The sequence below is a fragment of the Taudactylus pleione genome, unplaced genomic scaffold (assembly GCF_031769625.1).
Source record: "Taudactylus pleione unplaced genomic scaffold, aTauple2 ptg000278l, whole genome shotgun sequence".
Classification (NCBI taxonomy): domain Eukaryota; kingdom Metazoa; phylum Chordata; class Amphibia; order Anura; family Myobatrachidae; genus Taudactylus; species Taudactylus pleione.
This window is the reverse complement of record NW_028284680.1, coordinates 4,496,084-4,513,580: the sequence shown is the minus strand read 5'-3', so window position 1 is coordinate 4,513,580 and position 17,497 is coordinate 4,496,084. Positions and strand designations below refer to the sequence as shown.

The window sequence follows — 17,497 nt, the reverse complement described above, 5'->3', positions numbered from 1 at the left end:
GTCACTGACTTGTAGTATTTTTTTTTTGCTTTGCTCCCAACATTTTAAATAAGTGACCCCACGCCTTATCATTTTGTAACAACCATGGGGTGTGGAATGTTTGATTGTTCTTATGTCACCATGCATCAGGTCGACATGAGAATGTCGGCTTGGTCAAAATGTTCACAATCTTAGCATGTCGTCATTGATAATGTCTCGACAGATGAAATGTCGACATGATAGTTCGGTATTCTAACGTCCCTGGTGGTCTAGCGGTCCCTTACCTGGTGCATCGGTATGAAATGGCCGGCAGTTAGGTTCCCGGCAGCCCGACACTGGAACAGATCCCGGCAGCGTGAGCCAGACAGCGCTGGAAATCCCAATCGTTGTAAGGTAAGTAATGACTAACCTAACACCCCTAACCCTCCTTAGGGTTGCCTAACCCTAAACTCCCCCCCCCCAAGTGCCTAACCCTAAGTCCCTCCTGGGGGTGCCTAACTCTAACCCTTCCTCCCCCAGCCTAACCCTTACCTCATGGGGGATGCTTAACCCTAAGTCCCCCCCCCCTCGTGGCTGTCTGCTTGCGGCATTCGGCATCCCTTCCATCGGGATGCTGGGCGCCGGTCTACCAGCGTCGGTGAAATGAGCGGCGTCTACATCTAGACGCCCGGCATTTCACCCTCGCCGGGTTATGACAGTCGGGAAGCCGGCTGTCGGTATAATGTCAGCCGGCATCCCGATTGCATCCCCTTACCTGGTGCGGGCAGCCATGTGAGGAGCATTTCCGGCGAAGACTTCTTGTAACGGAGCGATGTTCTGGTGAGTATTTTACTACTAATTCACCCCTCCACCTGCTCTCCAAACCCCCGAACCCCCCGGAATTATAACGGACAGAATTCTAATGCATGTTCGTAAGTATTCTAGGCCTCCCCCTCACCCACCCCTTCCGCAGCCTAACCCTAACCTTTGGCATTCTGAGGATGCCAAGATGCTGCCTGTAGACGCGTTGAACCGTGACGACATTATATTTGTCGACATGGCAATTATCGACCATATGACCGGACCCCCAACCCAGGTACATGGTGGTGCTGATCTTGGTAACTATGCTCAGTCCACCTTGGCGCCAGGTTACTTTTCACAGTGCTGTACGTCATGGACGTGCGGAGGGGCCGCATTCATCTTCTAAATCTGGACGATGGTTTTTAATCTGTCAGGAACTTTTTGTTTTTTTGTTGTGTTTTGTGTCATTTAAGCTCCTGAGGTCCGGAGACTCTTCCTGCTGTGTGTTCTGCTCTTGTTAGAGTTTGGGAGAGACCCTCAATATAAATATTATCATCAATATGGGGAAGATCTGTAGTGTCAGATATTTAGACACTGGTATGGTGGATGTGGGTCTGTGTGCACCCTGATAACACAGCACAGACCATTGGCAATCTCTGCCCCCCCATGCCACCCTGATGTCAGTCTTCCCACCTCAATTCAACCAGCTTCAGGCTTCAGTGGGCGCTCTACAATCCCTACACTTAAAGGCCAATCAATGAAATGCAATAGGGTTTTTAGTGATTTACCCAGTGTAATGGAGGGGCTACCAGGGACAGTAAGTAAGGGGTCTATTTACTAAGCAGTGTTAGGAGACAGAGTGAAAAGTAATAAGGTGCCAGCCAATCAGCTCCCAACTGTCTTCTCACAGGCTGTGTTTGAAAAATGACAGTTGGGAGCTGATTGGCTGGCACCTTATCAATTCCTTATCACTTTTCACTCTAGGCCTGATTCAGAGCTGCTCGTAACCAGCCGCTCATTCGCTCCGAGCGATGTTCACACATCTGCGAATGGGTCGTAATGCGCATGCGCCAACCAGTCATTGCGGTAGGAAATCGTGTGTCTGCAAAATTGCGAATGCCTGCTAATTTGAGTGACAGAATGAGGCATTTGTGGGCGGTAACAGGGGAAGGTGCTTGAAAACGGGGAGTGGAGATCAGAACGCAGGCGTGCCAAATGGTCAAAACGTGCATTTTAAGGGTGTGCATAATTAACAAAGCAGCGTCATCGGCCACGTTACTTGGTTGTCTCTTAGCCTGAACTGTTCGCATGATTGCGGTAGGAAAATCCAACCACAAGCACTGCGAGCAGTTCAGACGCCTTTCGATGTACTCGATTAATCTAATAAATAGCGGAGACGACGTATGATGCGAACGGCCAGGGTGCGTCTTTGCAAAATAGCGAACGCATATTTAGGTCGCTCGCTCAGACATAGAGGCGTCAACAGACCGCAAAGAGCGAGCGCTCAATTAAAATATCCTGCCCCTTTTTCTGAATGTGCGAGCGCAAATAGCGTCCGGCTCTGAATCAGGCCCTCTGTCTCTTCACACTGCTTAGTAAATAGACCCCTAAATATGCTAACCCTGAACGTATGTGTAAACACGTGTTTAGTGGAGTATTTGGGGAACGTATTGGGGTAGGGATAGTTGGAGCCGCTGAGTGTGAAATATCTATAGGACCACAATCCATGATACAACCTAATGCTGTAAATGAGGGGAAGCTCTGGCTAAGTCTGTTCTCTGCTTTATATTCCAGGTATCGGGGGTTTATTATCATTCTGACATTTTTATTCTACACAAGTTTTCACCTGTCCAGAAAGCCGATCAGCGTTGTAAAGGTGAGTTGTGTCTCGTTACACTGTACTGTAGCACAAGGAGAGCGATGGGCTCCGAGTATTCAGGAGAACATAATGTAAAGATTGGGGAGAACTCCAACCTGCAGCTAAGGCTGTATACAGCTACAAGGGGGCTGGAATATGGCTTCATAACCAATGTATCTAGGAGCTTCCATGATGTGACCAATACTGATGGTATAAATAATTCACAGCAAAGCGCCAGATTCCTGCTCATGTCATTATTATCGGGTACTGACCCACGCGGGTGCATCATGGAGGTTATCATGGTGTGTGAGTGGCCCCGCCACAAGTTTCCTTCCAGACCTGACCATTTGTAGTTACGCTGTTTCAGTGCCCTGTACTGTATGGGGGTAGGGATCATATTGCAGCATTACTAGTTACGCGGTTACATTGCCCTGTACTATATGGGGGTAGGGATCACATTGCAGCATTACTAGTTACGCTGTTACAGTGCCCTGTACTGTATGGGGGTAGGGAACACATTGCAGCATTACTAGTTACGCTGTTAGTGCCCTGTACTGTATGGGGGTAGGGATCATATTGCAGCATTACTAGTTACGCTGTTACAGTGCCCTGTACTGTATGGGGGTAGGGATCATATTGCAGCATTACTAGTTACGCTGTTAGTGCCCTGTAATGTATGGGGGTAGGGATCATATTGCAGCATTACTAGTTACGCGGTTACAGTGCCCTGTACTGTATGGGGGTAGGGATCATATTGCAGCATTACTAGTTACACTGTTACAGTGCCCTGTACTGTATGGGGGTAGGGATCATATTGCCGCATTACTAGTTACGCTGTTACAGTGCCCTGTGCTGTATGGGGGTAGGGATCATATTGCAGCATTACTAGTTACGCTGTTACAGTGCCCTGTACTGTATGGGGGTAGGGATCATATTGCAGCATTACTAGTTACGCTGTTAGTGTCCTGTACTGTATGGGGGGACATATAGCAGTATTACTAGTTACGCTGTTACAGTGCCCTGTACTGTATGGGGGTAGGGAACACATTGCAGCATTACTAGTTACGCTGTTACAGTGCCCTGTACTGTATGGGGGTAGGGAACACATTGCAGCATTACTAGTTATGCTGTTACAGTGCCCTGTACTGTATGGGGGTAGGGAACACATTGCAGCATTACTAGTTACGCTGCTACAGTGCCCTGTACTGTATGGGGGTAGGGATCATATTGCAGCATTACTAGTTACGCTGTTACAGTGCCCTGTACTGTATGGGGGTAGGGAACACATTGCAGCATTACTAGTTACGCTGCTACAGTGCCCTGTACTGTATGGGGGTAGGGAACACATTGCAGCATTACTAGTTACGCTGTTAGTGCCCTGTACTGTATGGGGGTAGGGAACACATTGCAGCATTACTAGTTACGCTGTTACAGTGCCCTGTACTGTATGGGGGTAGGGAACACATTGCAGCATTACTAGTTACGCTGCTACAGTGCCCTGTACTGTATGGGGGTAGGGAACACATTGCAGCATTACTAGTTACGCTGTTAGTGCCCTGTACTGTATGGGGGTAGGGAACACATTGCAGCATTACTAGTTACGCTGTTACAGTGCCCTGTACTGTATGGGGGTAGGGAACACAGTGCAGCATTACTAGTTACGCTGTTACAGTGTCCTGTACTGTATGGGGGTAGGGAACACATTGCAGCATTACTAGTTACGCTGTTACAGTGCCCTGTACTGTATGGGGGTAGGGAACACATTGCAGCATTAGTAGTTATGCTGCTAGTGTCCTGTACTGTATGGGGGGACATATAGCAGTATTACTAGTTACGCTGTCAGTGACCTGTACTGTATGGGGGTAGGGATCACATTGCAGCATTACTAGTTACGCTGTTACAGTGCCCTGTACTGTATGGGGGTAGGGAACACATTGCAGCATTACTAGTTACGCTGTTACAGTGACCTGTACTGTATGGGGGTAGGGAACACATTGCAGCATTACTAGTTACGCTGTTAGTGCCCTGTACTGTATGGGGGTAGGGATCATATTGCAGCATTACTAGTTACGCTGTTACAGTGCCCTGTACTGTATGGGGGTAGGGAACACATTGCAGCATTACTAGTTACGCTGTTACAGTGCCCTGTACTGTATGGGGGTAGGGAACACATTGCAGCATTACTAGTTACGCTGTTACAGTGCCCTGTACTGTATGGGGGTAGGGAACACATTGCAGCATTAGTAGTTATGCTGTTAGTGTCCTGTACTGTATGGGGGGACATATAGCAGTATTACTAGTTACGCTGTCAGTGCCCTGTACTGTATGGGGTTAGGGATCATATTGCAGCATTACTAGTTACGCTGTTACAGTGCCCTGTACTGTATGGGGGTAGGGAACATATTGCAGCATTACTAGTTACGCTGTTACAGTGCCCTGTACTGTATGGGGGTAGGGATTATATTGCAGCATTACTAGTTACACTGTTACAGTGCCCTGTACTGTATGGGGCTAGGGAACACATTGCAGCATTACTAGTTACGCTGTTACAGTGCCCTGTACTGTATGGGGGTAGGGATCATATTGCAGCATTACTTGTTACGCTGTTAGTGTCCTGTACTGTATGGGGGGACATATAGCAGTATTACTAGTTACGCTGTCAGTGACCTGTACTGTATGGGGGTAGGGATCATATTGCAGAATTACTAGTTACACTGTTACAGTGCCCTGTACTGTATGGGGGTAGGGAACACATTGCAGCATTACTAGTTATGCTGTTACAGTGCCCTGTACTGTATGGGGGTAGGGAACACATTGCAGCATTACTAGTTACGCTGTTACAGTGCCCTGTACTGTATGGGGGTAGGGATCATATTGCAGCATTACTATTTACGCTGTTACAGTGCCCTGTACTGTATGGGGGTAGGGAACACATTGCAGCATTACTAGTTACGCTGTTACAGTGCCCTGTACTGTATGGGGGTAGGGAACACATTGCAGCATTACTAGTTACGCTGCTACAGTGCCCTGTACTGTATGGGGGTAGGGAACACATTGCAGCATTACTAGTTACGCTGTTACAGTGCCCTGTACTGTATGGGGGTAGGGAACACATTGCAGCATTAGTAGTTATGCTGTTAGTGTCCTGTACTGTATGGGGGGACATATAGCAGTATTACTAGTTACGCTGTCAGTGACCTGTACTGTATGGGGGTAGGGATCACATTGCAGCATTACTAGTTACGCTGTTACAGTGCCCTGTACTGTATGGGGGTAGGGAACACATTGCAGCATTACTAGTTACGCTGTTACAGTGCCCTGTACTGTATGGGGGTAGGGAACACATTGCAGCATTACTAGTTACGCTGTAAGTGCCCTGTACTGTATGGGGGTAGGGATCATATTGCAGCATTACTAGTTACGCTGTTACAGTGCCCTGTACTGTATGGGGGTAGGGAACACATTGCAGCATTACTAGTTACGCTGTTACAGTGCCCTGTACTGTATGGGGGTAGGGAACACATTGCAGCATTACTAGTTACGCTGTTACAGTGCCCTGTACTGTATGGGGGTAGGGAACACATTGCAGCATTAGTAGTTATGCTGTTAGTGTCCTGTACTGTATGGGGGGACATATAGCAGTATTACTAGTTACGCTGTTAGTGCCCTGTACTGTATGGGGGTAGGGATCATATTGCAGCATTACTAGTTACGCTGTTACAGTGCCCTGTACTGTATGGGGGTAGGGAACATATTGCAGCATTACTTGTTACGCTGTTAGTGTCCTGTACTGTATGGGGGGACATATAGCAGTATTACTAGTTACGCTGTCAGTGACCTGTACTGTATGGGGGTAGGGATCATATTGCAGAATTACTAGTTACGCTGTTACAGTGCCCTGTACTGTATGGGGGTAGGGAACACATTGCAGTATTACTAGTTACGCTGTTACAGTGCCCTGTACTGTATGGGGGTAGGGATCATATTGCAGCATTACTAGTTACGCTGTTACAGTGCCCTGTACTGTATGGGGGTAGGGATCATATTGCAGCATTACTAGTTACGCTGTTACAGTGCCCTGTACTGTATGGGGGTAGGGATCATATTGCAGCATTACTAGTTACGCTGTTACAGTGCCCTGTACTGTATGGGGGTAGGGATCATATTGCAGCATTACTAGTTACGCTGTTACAGTGCCCTGTACTGTATGGGGGTAGGGATCATATTGCAGCATTACTAGTTACGCTGTTACAGTGACCTGTACTGTATGGGGGTAGGGAACACATTGCAGCATTACTAGTTACGCTGTTAGTGCCCTGTACTGTATGGGGGTAGGGATCATATTGCAGTATTACTAGTAACGCTGTTAGTGCCCTGTACTGTATGGGGGTAGGGAACACATTGCAGAATTACTAGTTACGCTGTTACAGTGCCCTGTACTATATGGGGGTAGGGAACACATTGCAGCATTACTAGTTACGCTGTTAGTGCCCTGTACTGTATGGGGGTAGGGAACACATTGCAGCATTATTAGTTACGCTGTTAGTGCCCTGTACTGTATGGGGGGTAGGGAACACATTGCAGAATTACTATTAACACTGTTACAGTGCCCTGTACTGTATATTGGGGAGGGGGAGGTTGTGAGGGAACATATCGCAGCATTTCTATGAATGAGATTGGTCTCAATGTCTCAGACTGCGCATGGAAGCCCAGGGGCTGCAGTGCGGGTGTCAGGGTCACCGTTCTCCAGGAAGAGGGGTATGATGACTTTCACTAGTGAGAATGCAAAGTAACCGCAGTCCTACAGAGAGGGACGACATACAGCAGACGTCTCCAATCGCTGGCGTGTCAGACGCCTTCCGTCCTAGCTTATATGATGTGTATATTGGGTGTTGTTATATAACATGTCTGTCATCATACGTGTGTGTTCTTCCCTTAAGGCGTCTTTCCAGGTGAAGTGAAAGGAAAAGTTACTGATTTCTAAGTTTGGATCAAGCTCGTAAATCTCGTCAAACTATTTATTTTTTTTTGTTTAATTTATTGATTTAATGACTTTAAAGCTCTTGTGTAAATAATGGTAAATGGTTACATGCTGGAATGATGGGGACTCTGCTACTGAACCATAGAGAACAAATAGACTTCTCTGTTACTGACATTTACACCCACCCGGTGTTGGCATGATTTTGGCAGTGAGAGGCGCCTTCCATAGAACTGTACACCCATCCGGTGTTGGCATGATTTTAGCCGTGAGAGGCGCCTCCCGTAGCAATACCGGGGCGGTGCACGGATCCAGTGCTCGATGATCATAGTTCCCAGCCAACACGTCTTATATTGACCTATCACAGGCTACACACGGAAGGAACAAACGTTACGCTAAGGATATACTATGTCCTAGAATCAAGTGCTCACAGGAGAAACAGACGAGGGGGAAGCGATACTGTAGGTGAAGTAAGAGGGGGAGAGAGGAGGAGAGAAACCGGGTGGGGGGTGTGGAGCGCTAACATAGAGAGCGAGTAAAGACAGACGGTAGGGATAAACGGAGACCATACCAGGAACTTCTAGTACTGTATATAATGTATATAGCCAGGATCACTTCTGAGTCTCTGCTCTATATTTCCCATGTACAGATGTGTCCTCATACACCTACTGTAGTGTTAATACACCATTCGGTGTCCGATGCTGGCGCGACTAAGCCGCACGAAGAAGCCTAGTATTCCGTCTTTTTGTTTACCGTTTGCACTTTATTCGCTTTGCTGGCGCAGCGGAACACTGGAGACGCTGGGCTGCGACTTTAACTGCACAGGAATTAGTTGTAAGCGCGTACAAAGTCTGGACAGAATTTGGTATGATTAGAAAAACCGCGGCCGCCACATCGTAGCGCTTTGTATATAGACTCTGACTCGGTCGCACACTGATGTACAAATGTGGCAGATCACATTGATCAGCGTAGTCTAGCAAAGTAGTTTTGTAGCTTCCAGTTGTTTTATGTAAATAAGATGCGCATTTTGAGCAAGAAAGGGGCATGTCCAATACGCCAGGGACCTGGCGTACCAAGAGAGGTTGTTTGGCGCAACCGGAGCCACGGTGTATGGGGGCACCTCTATCAGCCTGATAATAATAATGAGGCATCGTGCGGAGCCAGGGGGGCGCTAGGGCCAGCAGATCTGTCTACGTGAACGCTCTGCCGGTTCACAAACTCAATACACCGAGTTTTAGCTCAACAAATCCGAGATAAAACCTCGCCGTACATGTTTTCATTGGAAGGGCTCAGTGTATGTAATACATGTCCGGAGGCCGCTGTAGTGGAATCTGCAGGGAGCTGGCAGGACACAGAAGATCATTGCAGATTTGTCAGCCGTGGACCATACGCTGGTCACAGCAGTCACTCACATGCACACGTGTATGTCACTCACATGCTCACGTCTATGGCACTCACATGATAACCCCCTGTCTTCTGCTCTCTAGAGTCAGCTGCACCGAAACTGTTCCGAGCTTCCCAACCCTCCGGCAAATATCTCTGCAAATGATACAACCTGGTGTAACTGGGCGCCGTTCGGTAAGTGGAAACTGACCCATCTGACAACTCACTACACTGTCATTAGTCTGGCCTGAAACCTTACGGCGGTGCGATATAGCAGCCGGATTGGTACGATGTTGCTGCTATATTGTACCGTGAGTGGGCATGATATCGGCCAGTGTGCGCTCCCATGCGGTCGTACATTGCACCTCCAGATCTTATGGCGCATACACACGGTCAGACTAGCTAGATGAACGATTTTGTCAACGATGAACGATTTCTGACACTATTTAAAGTGAATTAAATCGTCCAAATCTTACTGCAATCACAGTCTATGTCAAATCTGGTTATCTGACATGTGGGCACGCGCATCGTTGCATGCCCTACACGTCAAAGATCTGAACGATTTTTACAATCGTTATGGTTCATATCTGATAAGAAATCTGACCGTGTGTATTCAGCATTACTGCAGGTTCACTTGATCTGGGGATGTGATGTACCATTCCACGCAGGTTATGTGTGTGGGGGAGGGGGGTGCCGGCATATTGGGCGGTCAGGTACCCGATTGATCAGTGTGTGGGGACCGCCCGATATGTCGGTCGTCTGATCACAAGTCGCATCACAAGGTTCATATCGCACCGTGTATGGGCTTTACACACCACCTCGTACCTCGTGCTGGCTGCAGGCGAGGAACTGACTATAATTCTACTTACAGCACGAGGCACAGAGCGTGCAGGTTTCACGCAAGTTCAATTAATTATTGAAAACACCCCCCTCTACCCCTTCATCAGCTAATGAGGATGGGGCATTGTTTAATTTAACATTTCCGGGTGGATTTAGAGGTGGTAGAGGGCTGCGCCTGAGTGCGACGATAAGTCACCGTGTACGCCTGAAGCTGCCCAGTATTTGGCCTGATTCTGAGTCAGATGCAAAGTGCCATAGTTGCCGACAGCCGTGGATGCCTGATTTACCGCCATATGCTAATGCAAGATTCCGTATAGCTAATGCGGGGGTCCGTGCATCTGCCAGCGGGAAGCTGCTCCGCCCACTGATTTTTACGCCAACTGCCGCAGCTGTCATCATTCGCACTTCCACCTGTCCCATGATGGATGCGAGAAATCCGTCAGCAGCAGGCTCCCCTTTTCCCGTACACAGGACTCAGAACCGCGCTGTGCTTTAGCTGCGCGTCCTCCACATTCCCACAGGTCAGGGCAGTATCGTGCGATCGCATTGGTCTTTCGGGGGCGGGAACTGGCCGGTGACAATCTGGCAATGACCCGTCCAACTCCGAATAGGACAAACATACGCAAAAATGTGTAAGCTTCCATCTGCGCATGTGCTGTATACTGAAAGTCGCCATTTACGCCCATGCACAGAGATACGCTATCCCCCCCTGCATTGCAGAATGGTTTGTCCAGGGGTTAGTCTTAGTGAGTAAGGAGGTCATTAGGAAACGGTAGAAAGTAGTTATCTAATTCTAACTAATTAAAAGAGAGGGATTTGTTTTTGATAGTGTAAATTGCTAGGCATATTGGCAGGAACAGAGCATGAAAGGTGATCAGTTATTTCTGTTTGTCGTTTATTGTTCCCTATCATTAAAGTCCGATAATGACTCACTTAATGTAAACCTATTTACTAGATAACCCTTTCCTGGTTCTGTAGGGCTACTAAATGTCCCAATCATCAACCTGCGCCTCTGACCTCCGTCCCACTGTCCTGAGCAGGTGATCCGAGTCCTGGATCTGAGGGGGGTCATTTCCCACAAATTAAATAATGGATAATTCTGCAATAACCCAGCAATGCCAATGCCCCCCCTAAACACATTCGCCCCCTTACCCCCATCCGGATCAGAACTAGGGGCTGGAACTGGCACCCTTCCTCCATGTCGGCTATATCCTATTATAATGCTTTTCCAGTGCATATACCTGTGTCCTTTTCTACAAATTGCATTAGTACTTAATGAGGAATTCTCAATATATTCTCCAGAATGTTCCCTTCCCTTCCTTAAGGGTGATAAATATGGTCATTTATTTATAGGACATGTTTCCATTCTTGAAACACTAATTTCCTTGGAAAAACTTTATACACGATCCTCATCTGCACCCCCCGGCAGCAGGTGACCCGCCAGGCGGAACCTCATCCGGTATGGGGAAGTGGCACGAGGCACATTGTCAGATTTTCCGTCACTAATTATAGAATATTTTCCGGCTCAGCATTAATTCAATAACGCTGCATAGGGGGGCTACTACTGGGGGCACTATATAAGGGGAATACTACTGGGGGCACAAGGGGCACTGCACAGGGGGGACCACTACTGGAGGCACTGCATAGGGGTACCACTACTGGGGGCTCTGCATAGGGGGACTACTACTGGGGGCACTATATAAGAGGAATACTACTGGGGGCACAAGGGGCACTGCATAGGGGGACTACTACTGGGGGCACTATATAAGGGGAATACTACTGGGGGCACAAGGGGCACTGCATAGGGGGACTACTACTGGGGGCACTATATAAGGGGAATACTACTGAGGGGCACAAGGGGCACTGCATAAGGGGGACTACTACTGGGGGCACTATATAAGGGGAATACTACTGGGGGCACAAGGGGCACTGCATAGGGGGACTACTACTGGGGGCACTATATAAGGGGAATACTACTGGGGGCAGTATATAAGGGGAATACTACTGGGGGCACAAGGGGCACTGCATAAGGGGGACTACTGCTGGGGGCACTATATAAGGGGAATACTACTGGGGGCACTGCATAGGGGGACTACTACTGGGGGGCACTATATAAGGGGAATACTACTGGGGGCACAAGGGACACTGCCCATGGGGGACCACTACCGGTGGCACTGTAAAAGGGGCACTGCATAGGGGGGCGCCAAAAAATATACTCACTTACCAAAAAATTTGGGCTAGGGCCGGCCCTGCCGCTTGCAGCAACCACCTGCTTACAAACTGCTTTTTGTTTTATTTTCTCCTCAGACCAGTCCAACTACAAAGAGCTCCTGGGTTCCCTGGACACCGCGTTCCTGGTGGCCTACGCCATCGGCATGTTCATCAGGTTGGTGGGAAAAGACGCTACAATGTTTCTATAGCTGTAAGGGGCCTATTCACTAAGCCTTGGACGGAGATACAGTCCCAACCAATCAGTTCCTGTCATTTTTCGAACACCGCCTGTAACTTGGCAGTTAGGAGCTGGTTGACTGATACTTTATCTCCGCTCACTTTAGCTCCATCCAAGGCTTAGTAAATGCCTACTGCAGTTCTAGCATCACCTGACATCCAGGCCCTGCGGGGAGACATTGGGCTAAATATAAGATACGGGGAGAGGGCCCTCTGCCAATGTTCACGTGCCCAGCTGCCAGACAGCCCCTGTTCCCTGTAACACAATATAACCCATGGCAACGCATGTATGGAAATCCTAGTGACACAAACTAAATAGTAAAATCTACAAGAAACCGTTGTTCAACAAGGGGCAGCCTGTATCCGAGGAACAAAACTGGAGTTTAGGCCACATCCGCAAAGTCTCAATGTTCCTTAAATAGTCCCTAATACCTAAAAAGGAACCTGTCCAATATCCTCATTTAACCCTAAGCGCCCATGTCATTCTCCTAGGTAGGTGATTACTTATAGAACTGTAATGAGGGACAACTACCACTTGGCTACTGAAGGAGACATTTGATATTTGTACCTGTACCGACGCTCAAATCTGGGGAGTGTAATATTTATATTTCCCAAACAATGCGTTTATTATACTCGCTAGAGCTGTAAGGTATTACATTCTTCATCATACTGTATAATTAGCTATACTACACTACAACAGCCTCCCAGAAAGGGCTCATTGTAAATAACAGGGTGCTGGGAAGGCTAAATTGTAATTGTTTTGCACTTTTATAAAGGTTGCTAAAATAGAATACAGTAAATTACGTTTTCTTTGAGTGCTCGGCCAACAGATTACAGTATATCCTCCTTGCTGTATTTACTGGCATTCAAAATAAAAAAATGGAGACTAGGCACCGAATTCAATAGCCGCGATAAGCCGCGTTTGTGCGATTAACTTTGCATAAGTGAGAACTTTTCGCACAAATATGGATTATCGTGCAAACCTATTAAACGCGGCTTTTCGGAGGTACGAAATCTCCATAGGCAAAAGCCGCAAAATGTTTTCACCATCTCAGAGTATGGGATATGTAGTGCAAAATACCTATTTTTTGGATAAAAAATGTTGGGGTTCAGAACCCCTTGGACACCCCCTATAATGACTAGTAAGGCAAAAAATATTTTTTTTATTTGGCTAATAACTACGTAATTTTTGGGATGAAAATTTAAAAAGTGTTGGAATTTGGGTTAGGTATTTTGGGGGGATGTGTGGATGGGACAGGTGATTTTAGGATTGCAGGTGACGGGTGTATTAACTTTTTTTTTATTTTTTTTTAATGCACTTTTAGGACACACAAACATACCTACAGCCATTTTAATGTACCCCTAATTTAACTACAGCATTTATTTTCCCCAAGAATATATTGCTTCTTCTATGCATTTTTCTGTAACAGTGATAAAATAATAACCGCCATTTGACCCAAATTGAAAACCCCAAACCCTTTGATTATGGTTCCTAAAACACTTCTACACTATTACCCTATTTTTGTTAAACTTTTTTTTTTTTGTGGTACGAATGCCACTTTGCGTCTTTTGCAATAGGATTGCGTGAAAACAGGGAGACGTGAAAAGTGACACATTCGAGCAAAAAGTTTACACCTTCAAAAAGTTAATGTTTTTGCATCTAATTGAATTCCCCCCCCCTTAATATGTAGCGACCAAACATGGTGTGATAAACTGGGCACTGCATGATTTGCAGTTTCCTCCTCCTGGGTACAGCTGGCAGAGTAGGTGGATGGTGAAGCAGCGAGACCGCCAATCCGGTTACTGATGTCCCAGTGTGTGCCTGTGCCAAATCTTGGCCAGTCCTTTAGGATTCTCTTTCAAGGCTTAGCCAGGTTCCGTTAAAGTGAACCTGTCCCCTAGTTGCTGTGCTGAACCTACATCTCCATAGGCGTGCCTCAGTCATGTCCCTGGTTCCTAACAAATTGATTCACGGTTCAGTCCACAAACTGGATGCGTCCTGGTCCTGTCTAACCTCAGGCGGTATCTCAGCAAACTGAAACAAATGTGTATTTTTATTGCTTGTCCTGGAGTAATTGATGATTTCTTTTCAGTGGTATATTTGGCGAGCGCCTCCCCTTGCGCTATTACTTGTCTGGTGGGATGATAATTTCCGGTGTGTTCACAGCCTTCCTGGGACTGGGATATTACTGGAATATTCATGGCCTATGGTACTTTATTCTGTTCCAGGTGAGACTGTTATTTAATGCCTGGAAGTGACCAGCCCCGACCAGAGGGCATTTGCTGGCAATGAGATATATTTTCTTTCTCTCATTTTGTAACCATTACCAGGCCTCGACGTAACCAAAAATTTACAGGACTCTACAGAAGCAGGTTGTATAGTACAGTGTAACTATATTTATTAGCAAATTTAGGGCCTCATTAATCAACAAGTGAAATTCTTGTTATCACTCGTAAGTAATCTTAAAAGGTGCTCCAACCAATCGGCTTCTAACTGTCATGTGTTTTAAAAATGACAGGAGCTGATTGGTTGGAGCACCATTTAAGATTAGTAACTCGTAATAAAGAGAATATCACTCGTTGATCAATGAGGCCGCTGCCTGACTAGCTGTACAGTGATGTGAACGCAATGAAGTTGGTCATTTAACGCTGAGGCTCTGACGGGCAGTTAGGACCCAGCTCACAAAAGACTTCACCATCAGTTCAGTGCCATAATTGCCATAAAATGTGATCAGACGATACCCGCAATCTAACACTGCGTGCTCGCGCGGATAGATCTGCCTAATAGACTGGAAACTGGGGTGCTTCTAGTGGGGAGGGGATGTACTAAATCTACAGACACCGGAATCCCGCTGCCCGGCAAAATGCAGACACCACTATCCCGAATGGGATCAGGATACAGGCATTTGCATCCCTACCGCTGTAATTTCAAACTTAGGATCCGGGTAAGCATGTTAGCCCGGGGGAGGGGGGGTTCGGTTTAAGTACCCCAAGGGGAAATTAGGGTTAGGCACCCCCTGGGAAGGGTTAGAGTTAGTCTGCAGGAAGGGGAGGTTAGGGTTAGGCACCACTAAGAGAGGGTTAGGTTACTTACCTTCACCTGTCGGGATTTTGCTCCGTCTGACTTGCAGCGTCGGGATTGGTATTTCATCCCCAACTTGGTGGAAAGGGGGGAGGGGTCTTCGGCATTTGACCTTTATGGGTCTGATTCAGAGATGCACGTTCTGTCACTGCGGCATGGAAGCAGACGATGTTTTCAGCCTGTGGATGCGTCCGAGCCCAACTGCACATGATTTCTGATGGTTATCGCCGGAGGATGCCAACGAATTTAGACATGGAGAGAGTCCATTTCGGTGAGTGTTCCTGAGTGGGAATGGGGGTGGCTAGTCAGAAGCGGGCATGCCGCGGTCAGCGACAGTGTCTTTTGCCGCAGTTAAACTGACACAAGTGGCCATGTTCAGACGGAGATGCTTCTCCCTAATAGGGCTGGCGCAATCCCTGATGGTGCGTGCGTTGGTAGTTTTTAGTCTGCACGGTGGCGGATTAGCGCCACAGTTTGCGGAAGTCTTTGTGCAAAGTCCCTCAGCGTTAGCGAAAAAATACGCCATTGCGGCTGCGATAGCGTGCGCCTCTGAATCCGGCCCAATGTGAGGAATTCTGATCCGTGCATTAGGAATGGTTTTCGGCTCCTTCCTGATTGATTGTAAATTCTGCCTGTAAATAATCTTCATGTTTCCATATAGACAATGTATCAATAATCACATAGTGTTCATCGTTCTACAGATACTAAATGGATTGGCGCAAACTACAGGGTGGCCGTCAGTGGTTGCCTGCATGGGAAACTGGTTTGGTAAAGGAAAGTAAGTTATTAATAAAAATACATACATACATACATACATACATACATACATACATACATACATACATACATACATACATACAGAGACTAGTATTTGAAAAGAAGAAAAAAAGCAAGATTTTATAAGTGCACTAGTTAAACCCAGGGATTATCCTCCTTCAAAAAATCTTTCTGGAAAAATAATAAAATATTAATCTTTATTCGTTATTATTTAAAATTTTAATTGTCCAAGAATTAGCCGAAATATTATAAAATCAAACTAGATATGTGTATTTGATATAAAGAAAAAATGTGATATAGAATTAAAATTGATTCCTACTGCTGTCGGACTTATAATAGTCCAGTATTTAAATTCTCGTAATAACTTTATGGGGTGATATTCAGTTATGAGTGGGTACAGATTAATCAAGGGTAGATTGTTACATTATCATTTTATTAGTGAAATGATATATTCGTTTGTACTTCGTGTTACTTAGATACCGCATGTCTTCAATATTCTTTATACCAAATTCCCGTTTCACTGTATCTCTTTTTATAATTCAGAGAAAAGTAAGAAATTACAAAGTTGTTATATGTATACAGTGATAGATGCTACATATCTCTTAATATTCTGTATATCAAAATCCTGGTTTTCTCTCTGTCTTTATAATTCAGAGAAGCATCGTCTTTCTCACACGGATACGTAGTAGATTGTTATGACAACGTTGTACTGTTATTTAGTAACAATATCTAGTTACTTCCCCTAGTGTCTCTAACAATATGGTTACTATATTATATTCACATTTGATGTTATTTCATTGTGTAGAGATAGGCATGTGTTACAATTGAACACTGATCTCCGTACAGTTTCAGCTTATCCTGCCCTCGTCTGTTATTGTCCCTAATGTTTAGCGTATTCACTGCCTTGAAAAAGCAGCTAGTCAGCGAAACGCGCGTCGGCGTTCCACACGCTGCTGCCGGACCTAGCAACATTATGCTAACATATTTGTACTAGTCGACAAATCAATATTTTTCTCAAAAAGGACATGGTAGGAGTTTTCCAGTGAATACGCTAAACATCAACAAGTACAGTCCTGATGAAAAGGCCGTAAGGCTTTGAAACGTTGATCTAATCTGTACTGATGTTTAAGTTCATTTAGACCTTTTTCACCATTCGATTTGGGAGTGCAGCATCTCTTTTCCTCTTTCTTATGGTGTTTGTTGCCATACATCACTAGAGGGGAAGAGATGTATCTATCTATCTTTCTTCTTATGGACCTGACACCTCCCCAGGTGACGTCCTACCCCTCCCTGACATCACATATAGACCCTGGCAGAAGGCTGCTCCCTAAAGCTACTCTGAGTTGATTATCAGCCCTCAGTAAGACTGGCA

At 46.3% G+C, this 17,497-nt stretch overlaps 1 protein-coding gene across 1 annotated transcript in view; it reads left to right on the top strand.

The window, feature by feature from the left end:
• The window catches only part of SLC37A2 (solute carrier family 37 member 2), a 60,842-nt gene that overhangs the window by 18,740 nt on the left and 24,605 nt on the right, over positions 1 to 17,497 (top strand). Inside the window, exons 2-6 of the mRNA XM_088481794.1 lie at positions 2,554 to 2,635; positions 9,083 to 9,173; positions 12,126 to 12,204; positions 14,360 to 14,495; positions 16,050 to 16,126. Of these exons, the coding sequence (XP_088337920.1) occupies positions 2,554 to 2,635; positions 9,083 to 9,173; positions 12,126 to 12,204; positions 14,360 to 14,495; positions 16,050 to 16,126 (465 nt within the window). The remainder of the gene's footprint in view (positions 1 to 2,553; positions 2,636 to 9,082; positions 9,174 to 12,125; positions 12,205 to 14,359; positions 14,496 to 16,049; positions 16,127 to 17,497) is intronic.